This window comes from Symphalangus syndactylus, chromosome 4 (genome assembly GCF_028878055.3).
Source record: "Symphalangus syndactylus isolate Jambi chromosome 4, NHGRI_mSymSyn1-v2.1_pri, whole genome shotgun sequence".
In the NCBI taxonomy this organism is placed as follows: domain Eukaryota; kingdom Metazoa; phylum Chordata; class Mammalia; order Primates; family Hylobatidae; genus Symphalangus; species Symphalangus syndactylus.
This window is the reverse complement of record NC_072426.2, coordinates 21,346,823-21,369,245: the sequence shown is the minus strand read 5'-3', so window position 1 is coordinate 21,369,245 and position 22,423 is coordinate 21,346,823. Positions and strand designations below refer to the sequence as shown.

Genomic DNA, 22,423 nt, shown 5'->3' with positions numbered 1-22,423 from the left:
GTCAATGGATATTTGAGTTGTTCCCATGTCTTGGCTCTTGTGAATAACGCTGTAATCAGCATGGAAAAACAGATATCTATGGGGTGCTTATTTCATTTTTTGGGGATGCACCTAGCAAAGGAATTACTGGATAGTATGGTAATTCTATTTTTAATTTTTTGAAGAACTTCCATACTGTTTTCCAAAATAGCGGTAGTAATTTACATTTCCACCAACAATGTTCAAGGGTTCCCTTTTCTCCACAACCTCACCAACACTTATCTCTTGTCTTTTTGATAATTGCCATCCTAACAAGTGTGAGGTAATAGCTCATTGTGGTTTGGATTCACATTCCCCTGATGATTAGAACACCTTTTCATACCTGTTGGCCATTTTTATGTCTTATTTGGAAAATTAACTACTTGGGTCCTTTGCCCATTTAAAAATTGGGTTGTGTTATAACAAAGACATAGAATCAATGTAAATGCCTATCAATGATATAGACTGGATAAAGAAAATGTGGTACATATACACCATGGAATATTATGCAGCCATAAAAAGGAACAAAATCATGTCCTTTGCAGGGACATGGATAGAGCTGGAAGCCATTATCCTTAGCAAACTAATTCAGCAACAGAAAACCAAATACCACATGTTCTCACTTATAAGTGGGTGCTGAATGATGAGAACACATGGATACATGTCAGGAAACAACACACACGGGGGACTGTTGGAAGGTGGGAGGAGGGAGAGCATTAAGAAAAATAGCTAATGAATGCTGGGCTTACTACCTAGGTGATGGGATGATCTATGCAGCAAACCACCATGTCACATGTTTACCTATACAACAAACCTGAATATACTGCACTTGTTTCTCTGAACTTAAAAGTTGGAAAAACAATCTAAGAACCAGACCTGCACAACCCATATGCAATGTGATGAGGCATGTAGCAGTGGGGACCGGGGTGCTTGTGTACCAGAGGTTGGGATGTGCAGTGGGGAAGAGATTCAAATCTGCTTGTGAGGTGTGGTTATATAGTAGTCATGTAGTGCTTCCTAAAAGTGGGGCTTAAATTGCATACCAAAAAGAGAGTATAAGCACCCTGGCTAGACAGCCTAGCATGCTATTTCATAACAAATTTAAAAGATGAAATATTCATTTTGCTTCAATTTCTCTTTATTATCTCAGTTAAAGATTTCTTTCAAAATAATATTCATCTGTTTTTTTTTTAATTATACTTTAGGTTTTAGGGTACATGTGCACAATGTGCAGGTTTGTTACATATGTATCCATGTGCCATGTTGATTTCCTGCACCCATTAACTCGTCATTTAGCATTAGGTATATCTCCTAATGCTGTCCCTCCCCCCTCCCCCCACCCCACAACAGTCCCCTGAGTGTGATGTTCCCCTTCCTGTGTCCATGAGTTCTCATTGTTCAATTCCCACCTATGAGTGAGAACATGCGGTGTTTGTTTTTTTGTCCTTGCGATAGTTTACTGAGAATGATGTTTTCCAGTTTCATCCATGTCCCTACAAAATTTCTGTGGGATCGGTGGTGATATCCCCTTTTTTGTTTTGTATTGCATCTATTTGATTCTTCTCTCTTTTCTTCTTTATTAGTCTTGCTAGCGGTCTATCAATTTTGTTGATCTTTTCAAAAAAACCAGCTCCTGGATTCATTAATTTTTTGAAGGGTTTTTTGTGTCTCTATTTCCTTCAGTTCTGCTCTGATTTTAGTTATTTCTAGCCTTCTGCTAGCTTTTGAATGTGTTTGCTCTTGCTTTTCTAGTTCTTTTAATTGTGATGTTAGGGTGTCAATTTTGGATCTTTCCTGCTTTCTCTTGTGGGCATTTAGTGCTATAAATTTCCCTCTACACACTGCTTTGAACGTGTCCCAGAGATTCTGGTATGTTGTGTCTTTGTTCTCATTGGTTTCAAAGAACATCGTTATTTCTGCCTTCATTTCATTATGTACCCAATAGTCATTCAGGAGCAGGTTGTTCAGTTTCCATGTAGTTGAGCGGTTTTGAGTGAGTTTCTTAATCCTGAGTTCTAGTTTGATTGCACTGTGGTCTGAGAGACAGTTTGTTATAATTTCTGTTCTTTTACATTTGCTGAGGAGACCTTTACTTCCAACTATGTGGTCAATTTTGGAATAAGTTTGGTGTGGTGCTGAAAAAAATGTATATTCTGTTGACTTGGGGTGGAGAGTTCTGTAGATGTCTATTAGGTCCACTTTATGTAGAGCTGAGTTCAATTCCTGGATATCCTTGTTAACTTTCTGTCTCGTTGATCTGTCTAATGTTGACAGTGGGGTGTTAAAATCTCCCATTATTATTGTGTGGGAGTTTAAGTCTCTTTGTAGGTCACTCAGGACTTGCTTTATGAATCTGGGTGCTCCTGTGTTGGGTGCATATATATTTAGGATAGTTAGGTCTTCTTGTTGAATTGATCCCTTTACCATTATGTAATGGCCTTCTTTGTCTCTTTTGATCTTTGTTGGTTTAAAGTCTATTTTATCAGAGACTAGGATTGCAACCCCTGCCTTTTTTTGTTTTCCATTTGCTTGATAGATCTTCCTCCATCCCTTTATTTTGAGTCTATGTGTGTCTCTGCACATGAGATGGGTTTCCTGAATACAGCACACTGATGGGTCCTGACTCCTTATCCAGTTTGCCAGTCTGTGTCTTTTGATTGGAGCATTTAGCCCATTTACATTTAACGTTAATATTGTTATGTGTGAATCTGATCCTGTCATTATGATGTTAGTTGGTTATTTTGCTCGTTAGTTGCTATAGTTTCTTCCTAGCCTCGATGGTCTTTACAATTTGGTGTGTTTTTGCAGTGGCTGGTACCGTTTGTTCCTTTCCATGTTTAGTGCTTCCTTCAGGAGCTCTTTTAGGGCAGGCCTGGTGGTGACAAAATCACTCAGCGTTTGCTTGTCTGTAAAGTATTTTATTTCTCCTTCACTTATGAAGCTTAGTTTGGCGGGATAGGAAATTCTGGGTTGAAAATTCTTTTCTTTGAGAATGTTGAATATCGGCCCCCACTCTCTTCTGGCTTGTAGAGTTTCTGCTGAGAGATCAGCTGTTAGTCTGATGGGCTTCCCTTTGTGGGTAACCCGACCTTTCTCTCTGGCTGCCCTTAACATTTTTTCCTTCATTTCAACTTTGGTGAATCTGACAATTGTGTGTCTTGGAGTTGCTCTTCTCGAGGAGTATCTTTGTGGCATTCTCTGTATTTCCTGAATCTGAATGCTGGCCTGCCTTGCTAGATTGGGGAAGTTCTCCTGGATAATATCTTGCAGAGTGTTTTCCAACTTGGTTCCATTCTCCCCATCATTTTCAGGTACACCAATCAGACGTAGGTTTGGTCTTTTCACATAGTCCCAAATTTCTTGGAGGCTTTGTTCATTTCTTTTGATTCTTTTTTCTCTAAACTTCCCTTCTCTCTTCATTTCATTCATTTCATCTTCCATCAGCGATACCCTTTCTTCCAGTTGATCGCATCTGCTACTGAGGCTTCTGCAATCTTCGCGTAGTTCTCGAAACTTGGCTTTCAGCTCCATCAGCTCCTTTAAGCCCTTCTGTCCATTGGTTATTCTAGTTATCCATTCTTCCAATTTTTTTTCAAAGTTTTTAACTTCTTTGCTATTGTTTTGAATTTCCTCTCATAGCTCAGAGTAGTTTGATCGTCTGAAGCCTTCTTCTCTAAACTCGTCAAAGGCATCCTCCATCCAGCTTTGTTCTGTTGCTGGTGAGGAACTGCGTACCTTTGGAGGAGGAGAGGTGCTCTGCTTTTTAGAGTTTCCAGTTTTTTTGCTCTGTTTTTTCCCCATCTTTGTGGTTTTATCTACTTTTGGTCTTTGATGATGGTGATGTACAGATGGGTTTTTGGTGTGGATGTCCTTTCTGTTTGTTAGTTTTCCTTCTACCAGAGAGGACCCTCAGCTGCAGGTCTGTTGGAGTTTACTAGAGGTCCACTCCAGACCCTGTTTGGCTGGGTGTCAGCACCGGTGGCTGCAGAACAGCGGATTTTCATGAGACCACAAATTCAGCTGTCTGATAGTTCCTCTGAAAGTTTTGTCTCAGAGGAGTACCTGGCTGAATGAGGTGTCAGTCTGTCCCTACTGGGGGGGTGCCTCCCAGTTAGGCTGCTCAGGGGTGAGGGACCCACTTTAGGAGGCAGTCTGTCTGTTCTCAGATCTCCAGCTGCGTGCTGGGAGAACCACTACTCTCTTCAAAGCTGTCAGTCAGACAGGGACAATTAAGTCTGTGGAGGTTCCTGCTGAGTTTTTGTTTGTCTGTGCCCTGCCCCCAGAGGTGGAGCCTGCAGAGGCAGACAGGCCTCCTTGAGCTGTGGTGGGCTCCACCCAGTTTGAGCTTCCTGGCTGCTTTGTTTACCTAAGCAAGCCTGGGCAATGGCGGGCGCCCCTCCCCCAGCCTTGCTGCCACCTTGCAGCTTGATCTCAGACTGCTGTGCTAGCAATCAGCGAGCCTCCGTGGGCATAGGACCCTCTGAGCCAGGTGTGGGACACAATCTCCTAGTGTGCCGTTTTCCATGCCCGTTGGAAAAGCGCAGTATTAGGATGGGACAGACCTGATATTCCAGGTGCCGTCTGTTTCCCCTTTCTTTGACTAGGAAAGGGAACTCCCTGACCCCTTGCGCTTCCCGAGTGAGGCAATGCCTCGCCCTGCTTCGGCTCGCGCACAGTGCGCTTCACCGACTGTCCTGCACCCACTGTTAGGCACTCCCTAGTGAGATGAAACTGGTACCTCAAGCAGAAATGCAGAAATCACCCGTCTTCGGTGTCACTGGGGCTGGGAGCTGGAGACCGGAGCTTTTCCTATTCGGCCATCTTGGCTCCACAGTTCCGCCGGGCTAGGGAGGCCTGAGCAAACTTAACACTCATGGCAGAAGGCAAAGGAGAGGCAGGCACCTTCCTCAAAGGGCGGCAGAACTGAGTGAGTGTAAGCAGGGAAAATGCCAGATGCTTAGAAAACCATCAGATCTCTTGAGACTCACTATCACAGGAACGGTATCTATTCATCTGTTTTTAAATTTAAAAAGTAATGTTGCAGTTTGCTTAGTCCCTAGTTCAGCTAGGTCTGAGTTCTTGTCCCACGATGAAGAAGAATAAGGCATGTGGACACCAGAGAGTGAACAGAATATGATTTACTAGGCAAAAGGGAAGCTCTCAGCAAAGAGAAGGGACCTGAATGCAGGTTGCCAGAAATGGGGCTGAGTTCTGAGTCTTTTATGTGGCAAAGACAAAGAAGTCTTCTGTGGGTTCTGCCCAAATGGGAGGGGTAAAATTCCTTCTTAAGGGTATTGCATTTGCACCTGTCTGGGGTTGACCAGAAGGACTCCATCTTGGTTATTACTCATGAGTGCCTAAGTGAAACCCATTGTGGGGGATGGCTAAAACCACAATGCTAATGTCATGTTAATGACATTATAATGAGCTGGGCTAAATTAAGGACATTTAAGGTGATTTGTTGCACCTGAGCCTAAGTTGGGACAGTCCCTTCTGAGCAACATCCTGGCACAAGGGGAAGTTGTTAACCACGTATCTTCCTATGAGCTGCAGAGGCAGTGTAGGTACTATCCTGTGGTTGTGCCTGTGAACATTGCCCTCTTCTACCCTTCTTCTGATACCCTCTCTCTCTATTTGACTAACCAGCCCCTAATTGTCTCCTATCCCAGTAGTACATGGTTATTGTAGAACATTTAAAATGATGGAAGTATGATGAAGAAAATAAAAATCACCCAGAAATAAAATCGCTGGCATATTCACATATTTTTTTTTCAATTTTTTGTTTGTGCATTATTTATGTACCTATATGTTTCAAAATTGAGATCATATTGTTTGTAAAATTTTTAATATAACATTGTGTCATCTTTCCAAGTCACCACTAGTCTTTGAAAACTTTTACTTTAAATAGCTGCATGTTATAAACTTTAATAATCATTTAGATTGTTTCTTTTTCTAAATAAATTTGTGCTTCAGTAAAAATAAAATAAAATTAATTAAAATAGGGTTGTGGTTTTTTTCATTGTTTGATTTGGTTTGGTTTCTTTGCCAGTGAATTTTGAGAGTCCTTAGCATATTTTAGACCTCTCAACCCTTTACAAGATACATGGTTTGCAAATATTTTCTCCCAATCCATAGGCTGCTTTTTCATTTTGGGAAGATCTTATGGAAATTGGTTGTAAATAGAGTTAAAGTCATAGGTAGTTAGAAATAACATTAGCAAAGACATGAATTCATTTTACTCTCTCTGAAACAAAGAGAGTAAGTGTTTGGATAAACTCAGAGAAACTTTGAAGTAGAAAGAAGAAACTTCAAATGAAGTCAAATGACTTCTATTTTTTCAGTAAGTAGAAGGAGGTGATAATAGTAACAGTGGTAGTTGCTATAGCCATCTTAGGAGTTAGCATTTATTGAGCATCTTTGTAGCAGATACCTTGTTAAAAACTTTAGCTCTTCGAGGCAGACATGGCTATTATTATTTTTATTTTATAGGCAAGAAAACCATAAGTGGGAGTAATATTTGAGATTGAGCAATTTGCCAACGTAAAAAAATTAGTAAGTGACAGAGCTGTTCTGTGCAGAATGAAGATCTGTGCAAGCCTTACAGCTTCTGCTCTTAACTACATTGTTATCACTGCTTCTGTGAATGAAGGGAAATCATGCTGCAAGCTCAACGGGAGAGGGAAGTTTTGGAAATCTGGCTAGGGGACTAGTTTAGGGAATCAGATATAAATATGACTATGGAATAGCTTGTAGGGCCTAGCTAACTTTATAGTGCAGGAACTTGTTTCGTGGAAACCCTCTGTTTGAGTTTCTCTAGTAAAACTTGTAGGCTCAGGAATGAGAGTAGAAAAAGCAAAAGCTAAGTTTTCCCAGAGTGAAATTAACAAAGCCAATGGGACAGAGGTCAAAGAGCAAGATTTCTATTGTACCACCAAGAAGACTGTTGAGAGTGGTTCAGTGGCAAACTATATTACTTAGGATTTATGTGAGCCTATTGAGGCCTGGAATAGGCTGAAGAATCGGACAAAATGGCAGAGGCTGAGGGACTGATGTTTTGATAATAGGATCAGATCCAATAGAAAGAAGGCAGGGAAATTATTGAAAAGGGGGTGTTTCAGAATCTTATATCTCCAGAAGCTAAAAAGACTGCAGATCTGGAGGTGAAATTTCAGTGTTTTGATAGTGGGGTGGGGGGAGTGATATTTTTGAGGGGGGTGGTTTTGAAGAGATTTTCCCATTTTGTCAAGTTACACCCATTAAGCAATGTCTTGCCTTTAGATACATAACACACTGTTAAATAAGCTACTTACTACTAAACTTAGACTTTAGTCATGGGCATTTAAAATGACACTATCAATAAACAGCTCCAGTTCTTTCAGGAGTTCAAGACGTTACGCATTTATTTTTTAATGAAAAATAGAAACCATAAGATAGGTGCCTCCATTTCTAGCACAGAGCTGAAGGATCTGACCAGCTATTCTGAGATCAGTTATGAAAACAGATGTTAGAAATGGCCCAGAACCAGCAGTCATCTGGTGGTGTTAGCAGAGGAAAGTTGGCTTTTGAGTTAATAGTAAAAACCACACTAAGTCCTCTCATCATATTATAGTGGACTGATTATTATTAATAGATCAAGTAGATGTAAGATAAAACTGGATACAGGTCACATCCCAACTTTGGTTCTAACCCTCTCACCTCAAATGATTTCAGAAATATTACTTAGCACTCTCTGCCTTAGGTTTCCAACCATAAATGAACGCAAATTAGTTTGAACTTTTATTTAAAAAGATATGTTAATTTAAATGATTGTTAATATAATTACTGTCCAGAAAGTGTTTTGATCAGGTCTAATCTGATCTGGGTACAATGGGTTAATAATAGTGTCATAGTATTTCATAGTTCAACTTAATTAAATGTGTCATTTGCTTGTTTATAAATGCAGCAGGAAGCTTAAGACAGACAAATTAGTCCTACGTGTGTTATTTTCTTCATGTAGTTAAAATATTTCTGAAGCAGAAACTTTTCACTAATTTTGAGGTTCTGACTTTCTCCACAAAATTTCTTTTGGTTTAGTTTTCCTTAACTCTTCTCCTGGGGGCAATTATGAAAATAGATGCTGGCTATGGTGAAGAGAATTAACATGGCTGAATGAAGAAAATGAAGTCGGAATGAATTAAGACGACTTTACAAAGGCACACAGACACTGTTCCCTCAAGAATGACTGAATGTAAATGGGAAAATATTTATTGACTGAATACAACCATATGCTTCGAGGCGGCATTGCTGTTCTGTAGCTCTTTCTTATTCTTCTTACATTCCCTATGGCTGGAAGAGAGGAGCAATAGAGGGAGAATATTCTCAGTAAATAAGTACAGCGGAACATTCTCAGTAAATAATTACAGTGGCACATTCTGCTGCTAGTTCAGAGCTTGACAGCAGCATTTCCATGTATGAATTCCCATTACCAGGGCTGTGCCAATCAACCTCATCAACTCATTGTGAGATAAGCTTGGAGGTTGCCTTGGACTCAAAGCAGAGTGCACCCTCCTCCTTTATCACAGGTTTCATCTGCCTTGGTGCTCTTGTTTTGTAAGGCTGAAATCCTAGCCTTGGATGAAATGATCTTCTTAGACAGAGAACTTAGGTCCAGTGGTTGCTGAAATCTGTCCACTGTGGAAGATTAAAAATCACATTTTTGTCAGAGTTTTTCTTTTCTTTCAGCAAATTGCTTTGTGCTTTTCTAAGGCTTGGTATCACAAGTTCCTTCCGCATGACTGCAGAGGTCTTTTCTACCCTTAAGCAAGAAGGGGTGGTGTGGATGGAGACCTCAGTTACCCCTGAGTGTGATACTTGATAATATAGTGAGGAGGTCAGGACTTTTAGTATGGTCATTACAACGTGTATTCTCAAAATATAAGCCTAGAGACTATTGTGAAAAATAAACTTTCTTGCTTCAGGTGAATTATTTTAAAACAGAATAAAATATTTGCAAATGATAGTGACACCAAAGGTATAGAGAATCTGAATTTCCAGACATAATTAGTATGCAAATGCAGCTGATGTTCAAGGTGGTTGCATTCTCATGATTAACAGAAATGGCTAAGAAAGTAGTAGGTCATTTCAGCCCTGTTTAATTAGCTCTCACATGCAATAGTCCCTTAGTGACACGAGCATAAAGGGGCCACAAGGCAGCAAGTGTTTTTTATTACTAAAGCAAATACATAATCTAATAAATGGTTTCAGGTGTGCTGCCGCAGATTGTTCATTTGTACATGAAGTATCTTCAATTTACCTATGTAAATTTCAACTTTAAGGACATCCTCTCAGATACAATTGAACAAGAAAGTCTGTCTGGGACCTTTGAATGACACTGACCTGAGACTGGCACAGATGAACAAAGTATAGGGGCTGTACAGTTAATGTGTCTGCCATCAGGTAGCTATCTCAGGTATGTTCTCTGTTAATGAAACCACAATGAAGCAAAATACCTTTTGTGTAGTTTCATGAAATGAGAGCATACACCAATAGTAAAGGGTTGGCAAGAAGTGGAGTGTCTTAAAATGCAAATTCCCTGACATTTCACAGCTACTAAAATAATTATCCTATCTTAGTGAACTAATAATAACTTAGTTAAGTGTTTCATTTAGTATAACCAAATGTAGTGCAAAAGACACATACTAAGATAAACATGATTTCCATTTTAGGACTTGCCAAGGGTAAATTTTCTTTTTTCTCTTTCTCTTATACATTGAATGTCACAAGCAATTAAATGAAATTATTTATGTGAAATGGAAAAGCAAGAACATAAAAGCAGTGATGCACATATCAGATGCAACTGGTATTTCCATTATGAACCTCAAAGAAAGGAGCCTTGGTGTCTTTATGAAGTAATTGTTCTTTGAGCTCTTCAACTGTCTTTTGTTGTGCTAAAACAATTTTATTTAAAGAATGTTTTGAAATCAAAGCTATCTCACCTTTATGTATCTGTGATAAACTACATTCAGAATCTGCAAAGCTTAAAAGAAGCCTTTTGAAATATTGGTATGTCTTTAAATCATTATATATTCTGTATCTAGCACAGTATTGGGTATATGGTAAGCATTCTGTAGAATCAAATTGGTAAAAAGTCATCTAGGGGCATAGAAAAACTTTTGAGAAACAATTTGGCAATATGAATCAAATACCATAAAGCTGTTTACAGTGCTTTGACTGAATTTTACTTCAGTGAATTTATGCTGAGTCTTAAATACTGAGGCTTATGCGCAAAGCTCTTTATTACAATGTTATTTGCCATAACAAAATAATTAGTAACAATTAGTTTTCTTTTGTTGGATACTTAGATAAAGCAAATCTTGACACATTTACTGAAAGAAACATTATGCAGCCAATAAAATGATGCTTGTCAAAATTAGATGGCAATGTGGAACGTTTATATGACGCGATAAAACTACAAAAAGGCTGATATAAAATTTGTGTGTGGTAGAACTGCAATTACCTAAAAATTAAATACACATACCTAGAAAAAGTAGTGCTAGCATAGGTTGTGTTTGGGTGGAACTACTATTCGTAATTTTCATCTCTTATTTTTTTAAAACTACGTATCTTTTAAAATGAAATGTTGAATTTAGCTAAACACCCAATCGTTATGCTTAGCAGCTAGCTGTGTTGAATTGAAACTTTCTTTTCTCTCCCCAAACAATTTTCTATGTAAATATACTCATGGTGGTTAATTGGTTACAAATAAGAAACCAGTTGGCTGAGATAAAACCTTAATTAATATAGACCTCGCTAATTGAAGATTAACGTATATTCACAGATCTAACACATCTAAGATTCTTATGAAATAAAAAGCCCTAAATGAGTAGCAAGTTAGGTTTTTTTTTTTTCCCCCAATATGGCTAACTGGAGACAATGGATGCCAGTTCTCCTTAGAAAGAAGACTTGCAGTGGCTCACACCTGTAATCCCAGCACTTTGGGAGGCTGAGGTGGGTGGATTATTTGAGGCCAGGAGTTCGAGACCAGCCTGGCCAACATGATGAAACCCTGCCTCTACTGAAAATACAAAAATTAGCCAGGCATGGTGGCAGGCACCTGTAGTCACAGCTACTCGGGAGGCTGAGGCAGGCGAATCGCTTGAACACAGAAGGCAGAGGTTGTGGTGAGCTGAGATGGTGCCACTGCATTCCAGCCTGGGTGACAAAGTGAGACTCCATCTCAAAAAAATAAAATAAATAAAACAAAATAAATTAAAATAAGAAAAAGAAAGAAGACTCAAAATTACAGTTGAATAATTTTACACAGAATTTCAAGAGGAAAGTGCTGGAGCCTAGTGGAGAACTCACCAGAAGAAACTAGGGCACAGGAAAAGAAGGAAGCAAGAGGTTGTCAGAGATGAAACCCAAAGGGGCTTGGTATTTCATGAAAAGGATTCGTGGGAGTGTTTTTGTTTCTCCTTGCCCTGGTGGCAGATCCTTGGTATCTGAAATGTCAGAGAGCTCCTCTGTCCTCATGAAACCAAACACTGGTGTGGGCAGTGATTTGGTGACTTCTTGAGGGCACTGCACTAGTATACCAGCGTGTACAGGGTTGCTTGTCCTCCTCCTCTACCCATACTGCAGTGGCTGCATCCATTGAATGACTGAGTTCTGCCCAGGAAATCTCAGCCCTTGTGTTTCCACATTGCCAACCCCTCACAGGCATTCCCCAGCATCTGCTAAAATTGCAGCAGCCACATAGAGCTGGGTGACTCCAAGGGAGCTGCAGTATTCCTCTTGTTCCAGCCCTCAGGGAGTGCTGCTCCTAAAGGAAAAGAGAGTGCAGTGCACCAAGGGAGCACCCCTTTGGACAAAGGAACCCAGAGTGTGTGTGCTTTCTGGTGCTCAAGAGCTTCCTGCTTATGGACTGAGAGTAACTGCACTGCTTCCAGAAAAGATGTGGGTGTTGTGTTCAGCCCTATGGGAAAGAGTATGGTTCCACCCCAACAGGCAGGCAGCCTCAGCGCTGAGGCACAGGAATGGAGAGGGGGAATACTTATCTCCCTACTCCACCCACTGTTGTGGATACAGTTGTGGCTGCTCTTCCTGAAGGTTACAGCATGTGTAACCTTGCTAGAATGAAGGACAGCCATTCTAGGGGTAGAATGGAGGATGGCCATTCTAGGGCTATTAGGGATGACTAGAATAAACTCCCAGAATGGAGGACAGTCATTCTAGGGCTACTAGGAATTACTGCATCCCTGCTGGCTATGTGCTTACCAGGCTGGGGCTTGCAGGAAAAGTGAGGTGCCTCCCCTTCTCTACATGGAGTGGCAGTGTTCCTGTTGCATAAAACAGGGCTGAGGGAGGAGGTTCTGCACCACAGACATTTTAGTGGAGAGCCATGGGGCAACCATTTTTTTTTTTTTTAATGGCTGTTGGCTAAATTGGAGCTTGGAGATAGGCAGTGGTGTCTGTACAATCTGAGTGTCCTGAGAGCTGGGCCAGGAATGTAACAGGGAAGAAGACTGTGTTTCTGCCTGCCCAGGTCATGGAGCTGAGGAAGCTCCCTCTCCTCACTGGGAAGACCTCAGCACATTTCACCAGGAGCTTCCCTTGCCACCCCCGTTAGGGCTTGTTTGTGCCTGCCATTGGGGTATCCAAGGGTGGGCTTGGCAGTCCATCTCCACACAGCATTGTCTCTCACTTAGGTGCTGAGGGAGCTCAGGCCACCGTGCATTCCATAGATCAGCCCATTGCCTGGGACAATGGAGAACCTCTCCTGGTAAACAAAGATCAAGCATATAACTATCAGCTTCTGCTTCAGCTGGCTCTTACCCGTTAAGTAAGAACCACCTACTGGCCTGGAGATGAAACTGCACAACCTGATACACAATCTGCTGACACAAGTGCACAGTGCTGGCTTCCTGAGACCTCTGCCATATTGGCACCATAGGAGACAATGAACTTGCTCACATGCCTAGTACAAAAGCTGCCTATAACTAAGGAACTCATATAGAGTCACTGCCAGTGAAAGCACCCAGAACCAAAGCCAAAAGACTATTTTTCTCCCTTCAGGATGTAACTATAATGTATATACAACATACATTATACATTATAGTTTGGACAAAGGAACCCAGAGTGTGTGTGCTTTCTGGTGCTCAAGAGCTTCCCGCTTATGGACTGAGAGTAACTGCACTGCTTCCAGAAAAGATGTGGGTGTTGTGTTCAGCCACACATGTGTTGTATGTTATACAACATACAACATACATTATAGTTACATCCTGAAGGGGAAAAAATCCTGTCCAAATGCAAATAAATTCAAAAACAAAAGAAGAGGTAGTTTATGCAGATAAGAAGAATCTCTGTGAAACTCTGGTGAAAAAGCAGAGGGTTACAGGATCCCCAAAAGATTACACTAACTCTCCCACAATGGATCTTAACCAAAATGAAATCTTTGAAATACCAGATAAAGAAGTCAAAATACTGATTTTAAAGAAGCTTAATAAGCTCTAAGAGAAAGTTGAAAACAAATACAAAGAAATCAGAAAAAACAGTTCAAGACATGAATAAGAAATTTACTAAAGAGATACATATTTAAAATAAAAAACCTGATAGAATGTCTGCAAATGAAAAATTCATTGAAGGAATTACAAAATGCTGTAAAAAGTTTTAACAATAGACTAGACCAAGTGAAAGAAAGAATATCAGAGCTTGAAGGCAGGTTTTTGAATTAACCCAGTCAGACAAGAATAAAAAATTTTTAAAAAGGACAAAGCCTTCATGAAGTGGGGGATTATGTAAAACATCCAAACCTATACGTAATAGGTATTTCTGAGGGATAATAAGAAGTAAAAAGATTGGAAAATATAATTTAGGAAATTGAGGAAAACTTCCCTAATTTTACTAGAAATTTAGACATCCAGTTATAAGAGGCTCAGAGAACTCCAGAAACATACATCGCAAAATGAACTTCACAGAGATATATAGTCATCAGATTATCCAAAGTCAGTGTGAAGAAAAAAATCCTAAAATCAGCAAGAGAAAAGCCTCTAATCACCTATAAGGGAAATCTCATAGTATTAGCAGCAGACTTCTCAGCAGAAACCTTAAAAACAGAAAAGACTGAGGGCCTATTTTCAGACTGCATAAAGAAAAACTGTCAACCATAAATTTTGTACCCTGACAAACTAAGTTTCATAAATGAAGGGGAAATAGTCTTTCCCAGACAAGCAAATGCTAAGAAAATTTGTCACCTCTAGACCACCCCTATGAGAAATGCTTAAGGGACATGAAAAAACAGTGTTTGCCATCATAAAAACAAACATAAATATAATACAGGTGTTATAAAAGTACACAATTGAGACTACAAAGCAATTAGGTAATAGTTAACGGTATAACAGAAAGAAAACTCCACATATTAATATTAACCTTGAATGTAAATGAATGAAATGCTCCACTTAAATGATAAAAATTGGTGAAATGGATTAAAAAACAAGGTCCAATGATACACTGCTTATAAAAAACTTACCTAATTGGTAAAACACTCATAGACTGAAGCTAAAGGGGTAGAAAAAAAATTCTATGTAAACAGAAACCAAAAGTGGGAAGGAGTAGCTATACTTATACAAAATAAAACAGACACTAAATCAACAGCAGTAAAAAGAGACAAAGCAGGTCATTATATAATGATAACAGGGTCAATTTAACAAGAAAATATAACATTTCTAACTATATATGCACTCAAAACCAGATTCATAAAACAAATTCTACTAGACCTAACAAAAGAGATAGACAGCAATACAATGCTGTTGGGGGCCTTTAACATTTCACTGGCAATACTAGACAGCTCATTGAAACAGAAAATCAACGAAGAAACAGTGGACTTAAATTGTATTGTAGACCAAATGGACCTAACAGACATTTATGGAACATTCTACTTAACAACTGCAGAATATACATTCTTCTCATTAGTGCGTGGAATATTTTCCAAAAAAAACCATATGTCAGACCACAAAACAAGAACCAGTAAATTTAAATAAATTGAAATTATATCAAGTATCTTTCCAGAGCATAGTGGAATAAAACTAGAAATCAATCCCAAGAGGAACTCAAAACAATGTAAGGAAAGAAACAACCTACTCCTGAGTGATCTCTGGGTCAATGACAAAATTAACATGGAAATAAAAAAAAAATTGAAACTTACGAAAATGGAGACACAACATACCTCTGGGATACAGCCAAAGCAGTGTTAAGAGAGAAGTTTATAGTGTTTTATGCTTACATGAAAAGATAGAAAGATCACAAATTAACAACCTAATGTCACACCTCAAGGAACTAGAAAAATAGAAACAAATCACACCCAAATGTAGAAGAAGTAAATAAATAACAAACATCAAAGGAGAACTAAATTAAATGGAGACTAAAAAAAATAAAAAGCATCAATGAAATGAAAAGTTGATTCTTCAAAAAGCTAAAGAATATTGAAAGACTGCCAGCTAGATTAACCAAGAAAAAAAGAAAGAAAATTCATATAAGCACAATCACAAATGAAAAAGGCAACATTACTGCTGATACCACAGAAATACAAAAGATCATCAGAAACTTCTGTGAGCATCTCTACCCTCACAAACTTGAAAACCGAGAGGAAATGGATAGATTCCTGGAGACATACAACTTCTCAAGGTTGAACCAGGAAGAAATAGAAATCCTGAATAGAACAATAATGAATAGTGAGGTTGAATCAGTAATAAAAAAATCTCCTAAGAAATAAGAGCCCAGGACCAGGTAGATTTACAGCTGATTTCTACCAGACATACAAAAAAGAATGGGTACCAATCTTACTGAACTATTTCAAAAAATCAAAGAGGAGGGAATCCTCCTTAGCTCATTCTATGAAGTCAGTGTCACCCTGATACCAAAGCCAGGCAAGGACACAACAAAAAAAGAAAACTAAAGACCAATATCCGTGATTAACATAGATGCAAAAATCCTCAACAAAATAGTAACAAATCGAATCCAACAGCACAAGAAAAAGACAATAACCATAATCAGATGAGCTTTATTTCAGGGATGCAAAGACGGTTCAGTATATACAAATCAATAAATGTGATTCACCACATAAACAGGATTAAAAACAAAAACTATACGATCATCTCTATAGACGCAGAAAAAGCATTTGATTAAATATAGCATCACTTCACAATAAAAGCCATCAAGAAACTAGACATAGAAGGAACATACCTCAAAATAATTAAAGCCATATATGACAAACCCACAGCTAACATCGTACCTAATGGGGGAATATTTGAAACCATGCCCCTAAGAACTGGAACAAGACAAGGATGCCCACTTTAAGCACTCCTATTCAACATAGTACTGGAAGTCCTAGCCAGAGTAATCAGGCAAAAGAAAGAAATGAATCCAAATTGGAAAAGAAGGAGTCGAATTATCTGTTTGCTGCTGATGATACGATCTTATACGTAGAAAATCCTAAAGACTCCTCCAAAAGACTCCTAGATTTGATAGATGAACTCAGTAAAGGTTTGGGATACAAAATCAGCACATAATATCAGTATCATTTCTACACACCAATAATGATCTACAAGGAGAGTTACAGAACACTGCTGAAAGAAATCAGAGGTGACACAAACAAATGGAAAATCATTTGATGGTAATGGATTGGAAGAATCAATATTTTTAAAATGGCCATACTTTTTTTTTTTTTTTGGAGACAGAGTCTTGCCCTGTTACCCAGACTGGAGTGCAGTGGCATGATCTCAGCTTACTGCAATTTCCACCCCTGTTGAGTTCAAGTGATTTTCCTGCCTCAGCCTCCCAAGTACCTGGGGTTATAGGCACCCACCACCATGCCTGGCTAATTTTTATATTTTTAGTATAGGTGGGGTTTCACCGTGTTGGCCAGGCTGGTCTTGAACTCCTGACCTCAAGAGATCCACCCACCTCAGCCTCCCAAAGTGCTGGGATTACAAGCGCGAGCCAACGCACCAGGAAATGGCCATACTTCTTAAAACAATCTCTGAATTCAATGCAATCCTATCAAAATATCAATGCTATTTTTCACAGAATTAGAAAAAACAATACTAATATTCATATGGAACCAAAAAAGAGCTCATATAGAAAAAACAAAAAAAGAACAAAGCTAGAGGCATCACATTCATATTATACTACAAGGCTATAGTAATCAAAACAGCATGGTACTGATATAAAAAATATGTATAGAATGGCACAGAGTAGAGAACCCACATACCTACAACCAGTTCATCTTTGACATAGTCGACAAAAATGTACACTGGGGAAAGAAGATACTATTCAATAAATGGTACTGGGAAAATTGGATAGCCATATGGAGAAGAATTAAACTGGACCAATATGCCTCACTGTATATAAAAATTAGCTCAATATAGATAAAAGACTTAAACATGAGACCTTAAAACTCTAAACATTATAAATGGAAACCTAGGAAAAACTCTTCTGGACATTAGCCTACACAAAGAATTTGTTACTGAGGCCTCAAAAGCAAACGTAACAAAACCAGAAACAGACAAATGGGACTTAATTAAAGTAAAATGCTTGTGCACAGTAAAAGAAACATTCAACAGAGTAAATAGATATCACACAAAATGGAAGAAAATATTTGCAAATTATGTATCTAACAAAGGGCTAATATCCAGAATCTATAAGGAATGCAAACAACTCAACAAGAAAAAACTAAATAACTTCATCAAGAAGTGGTCAAAGAAGATTTCTCAAATAACTAAAAACAGAACTACGATTTGACCCAGCAATCCCATTACTGGGTTTATATCCAAAAGAAATTAAATCATTCTACCGCAAAGACACACACACTTGCAAGTTCATCACAGCCCTATTCACAACAGTAAAGACATGGAATCAACCTAGGTGCCCATCATTGGTGGATTGAAAAAAAAAAGTGGTATATATACACCATAAAATACTTTGCAGCCATAAAAAAAAACAAAAATGAAATCATGTCTTTTGCAACAACATGAATAAAGCTGGAGACCATTATCCTAAGTAAATTAATGCAGGAACAGAAAACCCAACACTGCATGTTCTCACTTATAAGTGGGAGCTAAACACTGGGTCCCCATGGACATAAAGATGGCATCCATAGACACTTGTGACTACTAGAGGGAAGAGGGCAAGCAGGAGACAAGAGTTGAAAGTCTTCCTCTTCAGTACTGTGCTAAGTACCTGCATGATGGGGTCAATTGTACCCCAAAACTCAGCATCATGCAATATACCTATGTAACTAACCTGCACATGTATGCCCTGTATCTAAAATAAAAGGTAAAATTATTTTAAAAAATTAACAAAGAACATGAACAGATATTTTGCAAAAGGAGACATACAAATGGCCAACAAGCATATGAAAGAAAGCTCAATGTCACTAATCTCAGAGGAATGCAAATTAAAACCACATTGAGATACTATCTCACATCAGTCAGAATGGCTATTTTTCAAAAGTCAAAAAATAACAGATGTGGAGAACAGTAAATGCTTATGCATTGTTGGCAGAAATGTAAATTAGTACAACCTCTATGGAAAACAATATGGAGATTTACCTAAGAACCAAAAATAGAACTACCCTTTGATCCAGCAATCCCACTGCTGGGTATCTACCCAAAGGAAAATAAATTATTATATCAGAAAGATACCTGCATTTGAATATTTATTGCAGCACTATTACCAATAGCAAAGATATGGAATCAACCCTAGTGAACATTAACTAATGAATGAAGAAAGAAAATATGGTTATATATTAATGGAATGCTACTCAGCCAAAAAAATGAATGAAATAATCTTTTGTAGCAACCTGGATGGAACTAGAGGCCACTCTTAAGTGAAATAACTAAGAAACAGAAAGTCAAATATCACATGGTCTCATTTATAAGTGGGAGCTAAATAATGTGTACACAAGAAAGACATAGAGAGTGGAAAAATAGACACTGGGCACTCAAAAAGATGAGAGAGTGGAAGGGGAATGAGGGATGAAAAATTACCTAATGAGTACAATGTACCCTATTCAGGTGATGGTTACACTAAAGCCCAGATTTCACCAGTGTGCAATATATGGGTGTAACAAAACTGCACTTGTACTCCCTAAATCTATATTTAAAAAAAACAAGTAACACATTAGGATTTTTTATTATGCAATTATTGGACATTGTTTCCTAGAACTAAGCATATAACAAATGGGAGTCTTTTTGATAAGCTTATTTCATTTCACTTCCTATATGTATAATATATTACATATATTAAATTATATGTATACATAATACATTAGAATTATATATATAATTATACATAATTATATGACATATATAATTGTTATATATAAAAATTATATATAATTATATATTTGGAATTGTGTATAATAGCTGATATGCAATATATGAAAACAGAAAAAATCGTTAAATTAACAGAATTAATGTAACAAAAAATTTAACACAGCTGAATTGCTTGATCAAGTCTATGAAATAGTCAAATTGGTTTACTTCATCAGATTCAGTTCAGAATATACCCAAATCTCATTATTTATTTATAATTAAAATGATTTTATAAATGTAAATATTTATATATAATTGATAATTTAATGAAAAAGTAAATAAACTTTGCTTCTTTCACTATTGTTTATAGGTGACAAAACATGAAGAAATCTTTTCCAGAAATTTTTTTCTCCCTCCAAATGCAATCACTGAGAAGTTTCATATAAAATAGCTGATGGAATCACAGTTATTTTGTGACTTACACATGCAATGACTATTAATTTTACTTTTTCATGGATATTCCAAACCAATACTTTAGTTAAAATGTTTATCATCGTGAAGCTATGTCATTCTTATATATTGCCTAGTACTTTTATGCATACAACTTCAAAAACAACCAAATTTCGAAGTTGGTTGTCATCATGAACCCTGAAGATGAAGAACACTTGCTATTTTCTAAGGGAAAGCAACTCATGATTTCGTTGTGAGAAGGTAAGAAATGCCTTTTTTTGTTGACCATAAATGACTTAAAACATTAATTTTATCTTTAGGTTTTATTTGTTGAGTTTCAGTGGATAAATGGAATTAGTTTCACTGATCTACTAATGGTATTTGCATTAATAATAAGAATTTTCAATGAATGTTTTAAAACAGCAAATAGGATGCATTCATCTCTCCTATTTTGTTAATATTTACTGCACTTGAGATCATGTAGTAAATATCAAATCAAGTGAAAATCATTTCTGATAATTATTCAATCAATCAAGCAATATTTATTCAAGGCCTACTATATACTAGCCTGTGAGATAAATTGGTAGCCTTGTTGGTTCTAAATATTCACTTCTATCAGTAGATTTTATAGATAAGCAATTTAAAAATAAACATTTAAGTAACTTACCTTTGGTTCCTTGAACTTGGAGAAAAATCCAAAAAACCAAAATAGCTCTTCTAGTTCCCAAATACATTCTGGCTTTTGTGCATTGGTAATTCTGATAACAATCACAGAACAACCTCAAATCTCATTAAAAAGTAACAGAAATGTGAAAAATAATTATATATTGATACCAGATGATTGAGGATAACCTTCTTGGTTTACCTTTATGAGGGTGTTAATTTATGAAGTACATGTAGCAGTGTCTGTTTCTGGAATAATCGGCTTTTCTTTCCCTCAGGTGTAATCTCTGCTTAAGGGCCAGCTGGAGGAACCTTTATCTCATTAACCTTCTGGAGGAGCATCTGCCAGCCTAGCTCCAGGACCCTGAATGCCATTATAAACAAGTGTCTACAGACACAGTTTTTTCTTAGTTATTCGCCTGTTACAGTGACACAGAGAGCCAGGGGAAGTCCTGCCAAACAGAGAATAAGGCTGAGAGTTAGGGTCAGATGTTTTCTAAAATAACATGTACAAGAAACATCCATTAAAACAGCTTAATTGCTATCCCTGAAAGTATATGGTTATCCAGTATGTATCAGTCTCCGCAGATAGCGAAACTGTCTCCATTCTCTTCTATGTTCTGCTTCATAAATTGCTTTTGATTTGGAATTACATACAGGTGGCTTTTTTGATTTAAGTCCGGTTTTAATGTTTAAAATCTGTATGCACTGAGTTTAAGGGGTCAAATACTTTTTTTCTACAAAGTTTGTAAGAAAAAATTGTGCCTTCTACCCATGCCTTCTTTCAAAGGGGAGCCATTTTTACTTCATCAAGCTAATTCTTCTAGCAGTGTCATTTGCACTTCTAAATAACATGCCTCTATTACTATTTTGGAGGTTTTTGCTTTTAAGTATTACCAAATAATGGATATTGAGAATAACTTTACTTCCACACACACCCTTTCTACTCATCATAAACATCTTTCCATCTTTCTTCATCAGTATTATTGTAATTTCAGTTTTTGAATATTTGATTTTATATTATTTTGACTGTATACATGCTACATATTGCTGAGTCATGAAACACACTGCAATTACTACTGTATATTGAGCTCTTGTGTTGTGGATAGACATTGTTCTTAGAGATGTCCATAGATTATCCATAGATTCCTCAATATTACAATATAAGTACTATTAATACTGTCTCTTTTAAATTTGAGGAGAATAAGGTATATGTGGCAGAGCTAGGATTTAAACCTAAAGAGTCTGGTTCAAAAGCCTACACTCTTTTTTTTTTTTTTTTTTGGGATGGGGGTCTCACTCTGTCACCCAGGTTGGAGTGCAATGGCATGGTCTTGGCTCATTGGCTCATTTCAGCCTCAACTTCCATGGGGTCAGGTGATCCTCCCACCTTAGCCTCCTGAGTATCTGAGACAGTAGGTAGATGCCACCACACCTGGCCAATTTTTTGTATTTTTTGTAAAGATGGGGTTTCACCATGTTGCCCAGGCTGGTCTTGAACTTCTGGGCTCAAGTGATCCAGCAGCCTTGGCCTCTCAAAGTCCTGGAATTACAGGCGTGAGCCACAGCACCTGACCAAGAGCCTATACTCTTCACCACTATCCTTCTATGATACTTTTTGCAATTGTCTCAAAAAAAAGCTTTTTTTAGTTTCTAAATACAAAATAATAAATTATCCCCAAATGTTCTCCTGGATATGTAAATCTCTTCACACAAACACCTCAAATAGTCTGTCTTTCCCAGGGCTTTCTAACCCTCTCCAGTCTGTATTATTTAATTTCTTGTCATTGTTCATAGCAGTCATCTGGGGATTGCCCTTCACAATCATCCTGAGGATTCCTTCAACCTCTCTCTTGTGTTGGATCTTGTGATTTCTGGATCCTATATTGTCTTCTTTCTTAACTTAATCTCTTGTTTTAGCAGAGAAACTGCTCTAGTACATTACTGAAAGTTTGTGGTAGATAAATTTAAAATCTTACATGTTTGAAAATGGTTTCCATCTA

At 37.8% G+C, this 22,423-nt stretch overlaps 1 protein-coding gene across 2 annotated transcripts in view; it reads right to left on the bottom strand.

The window, feature by feature from the left end:
• IMPG1 (interphotoreceptor matrix proteoglycan 1) overlaps nucleotides 1–20,665 on the bottom strand; it is a 169,398-nt gene extending 148,733 nt beyond the window's left edge. For both annotated transcript variants that reach the window (XM_055274210.2, XM_055274211.2), the window contains exon 1: nucleotides 20,425–20,665. In XM_055274210.2, the coding sequence (XP_055130185.1) occupies nucleotides 20,425–20,491 (67 nt within the window). In that variant the 5' untranslated portion in view covers nucleotides 20,492–20,665. The remainder of the gene's footprint in view (nucleotides 1–20,424) is intronic.
• Between the last annotated feature and the right edge of the window lie 1,758 nt (nucleotides 20,666–22,423).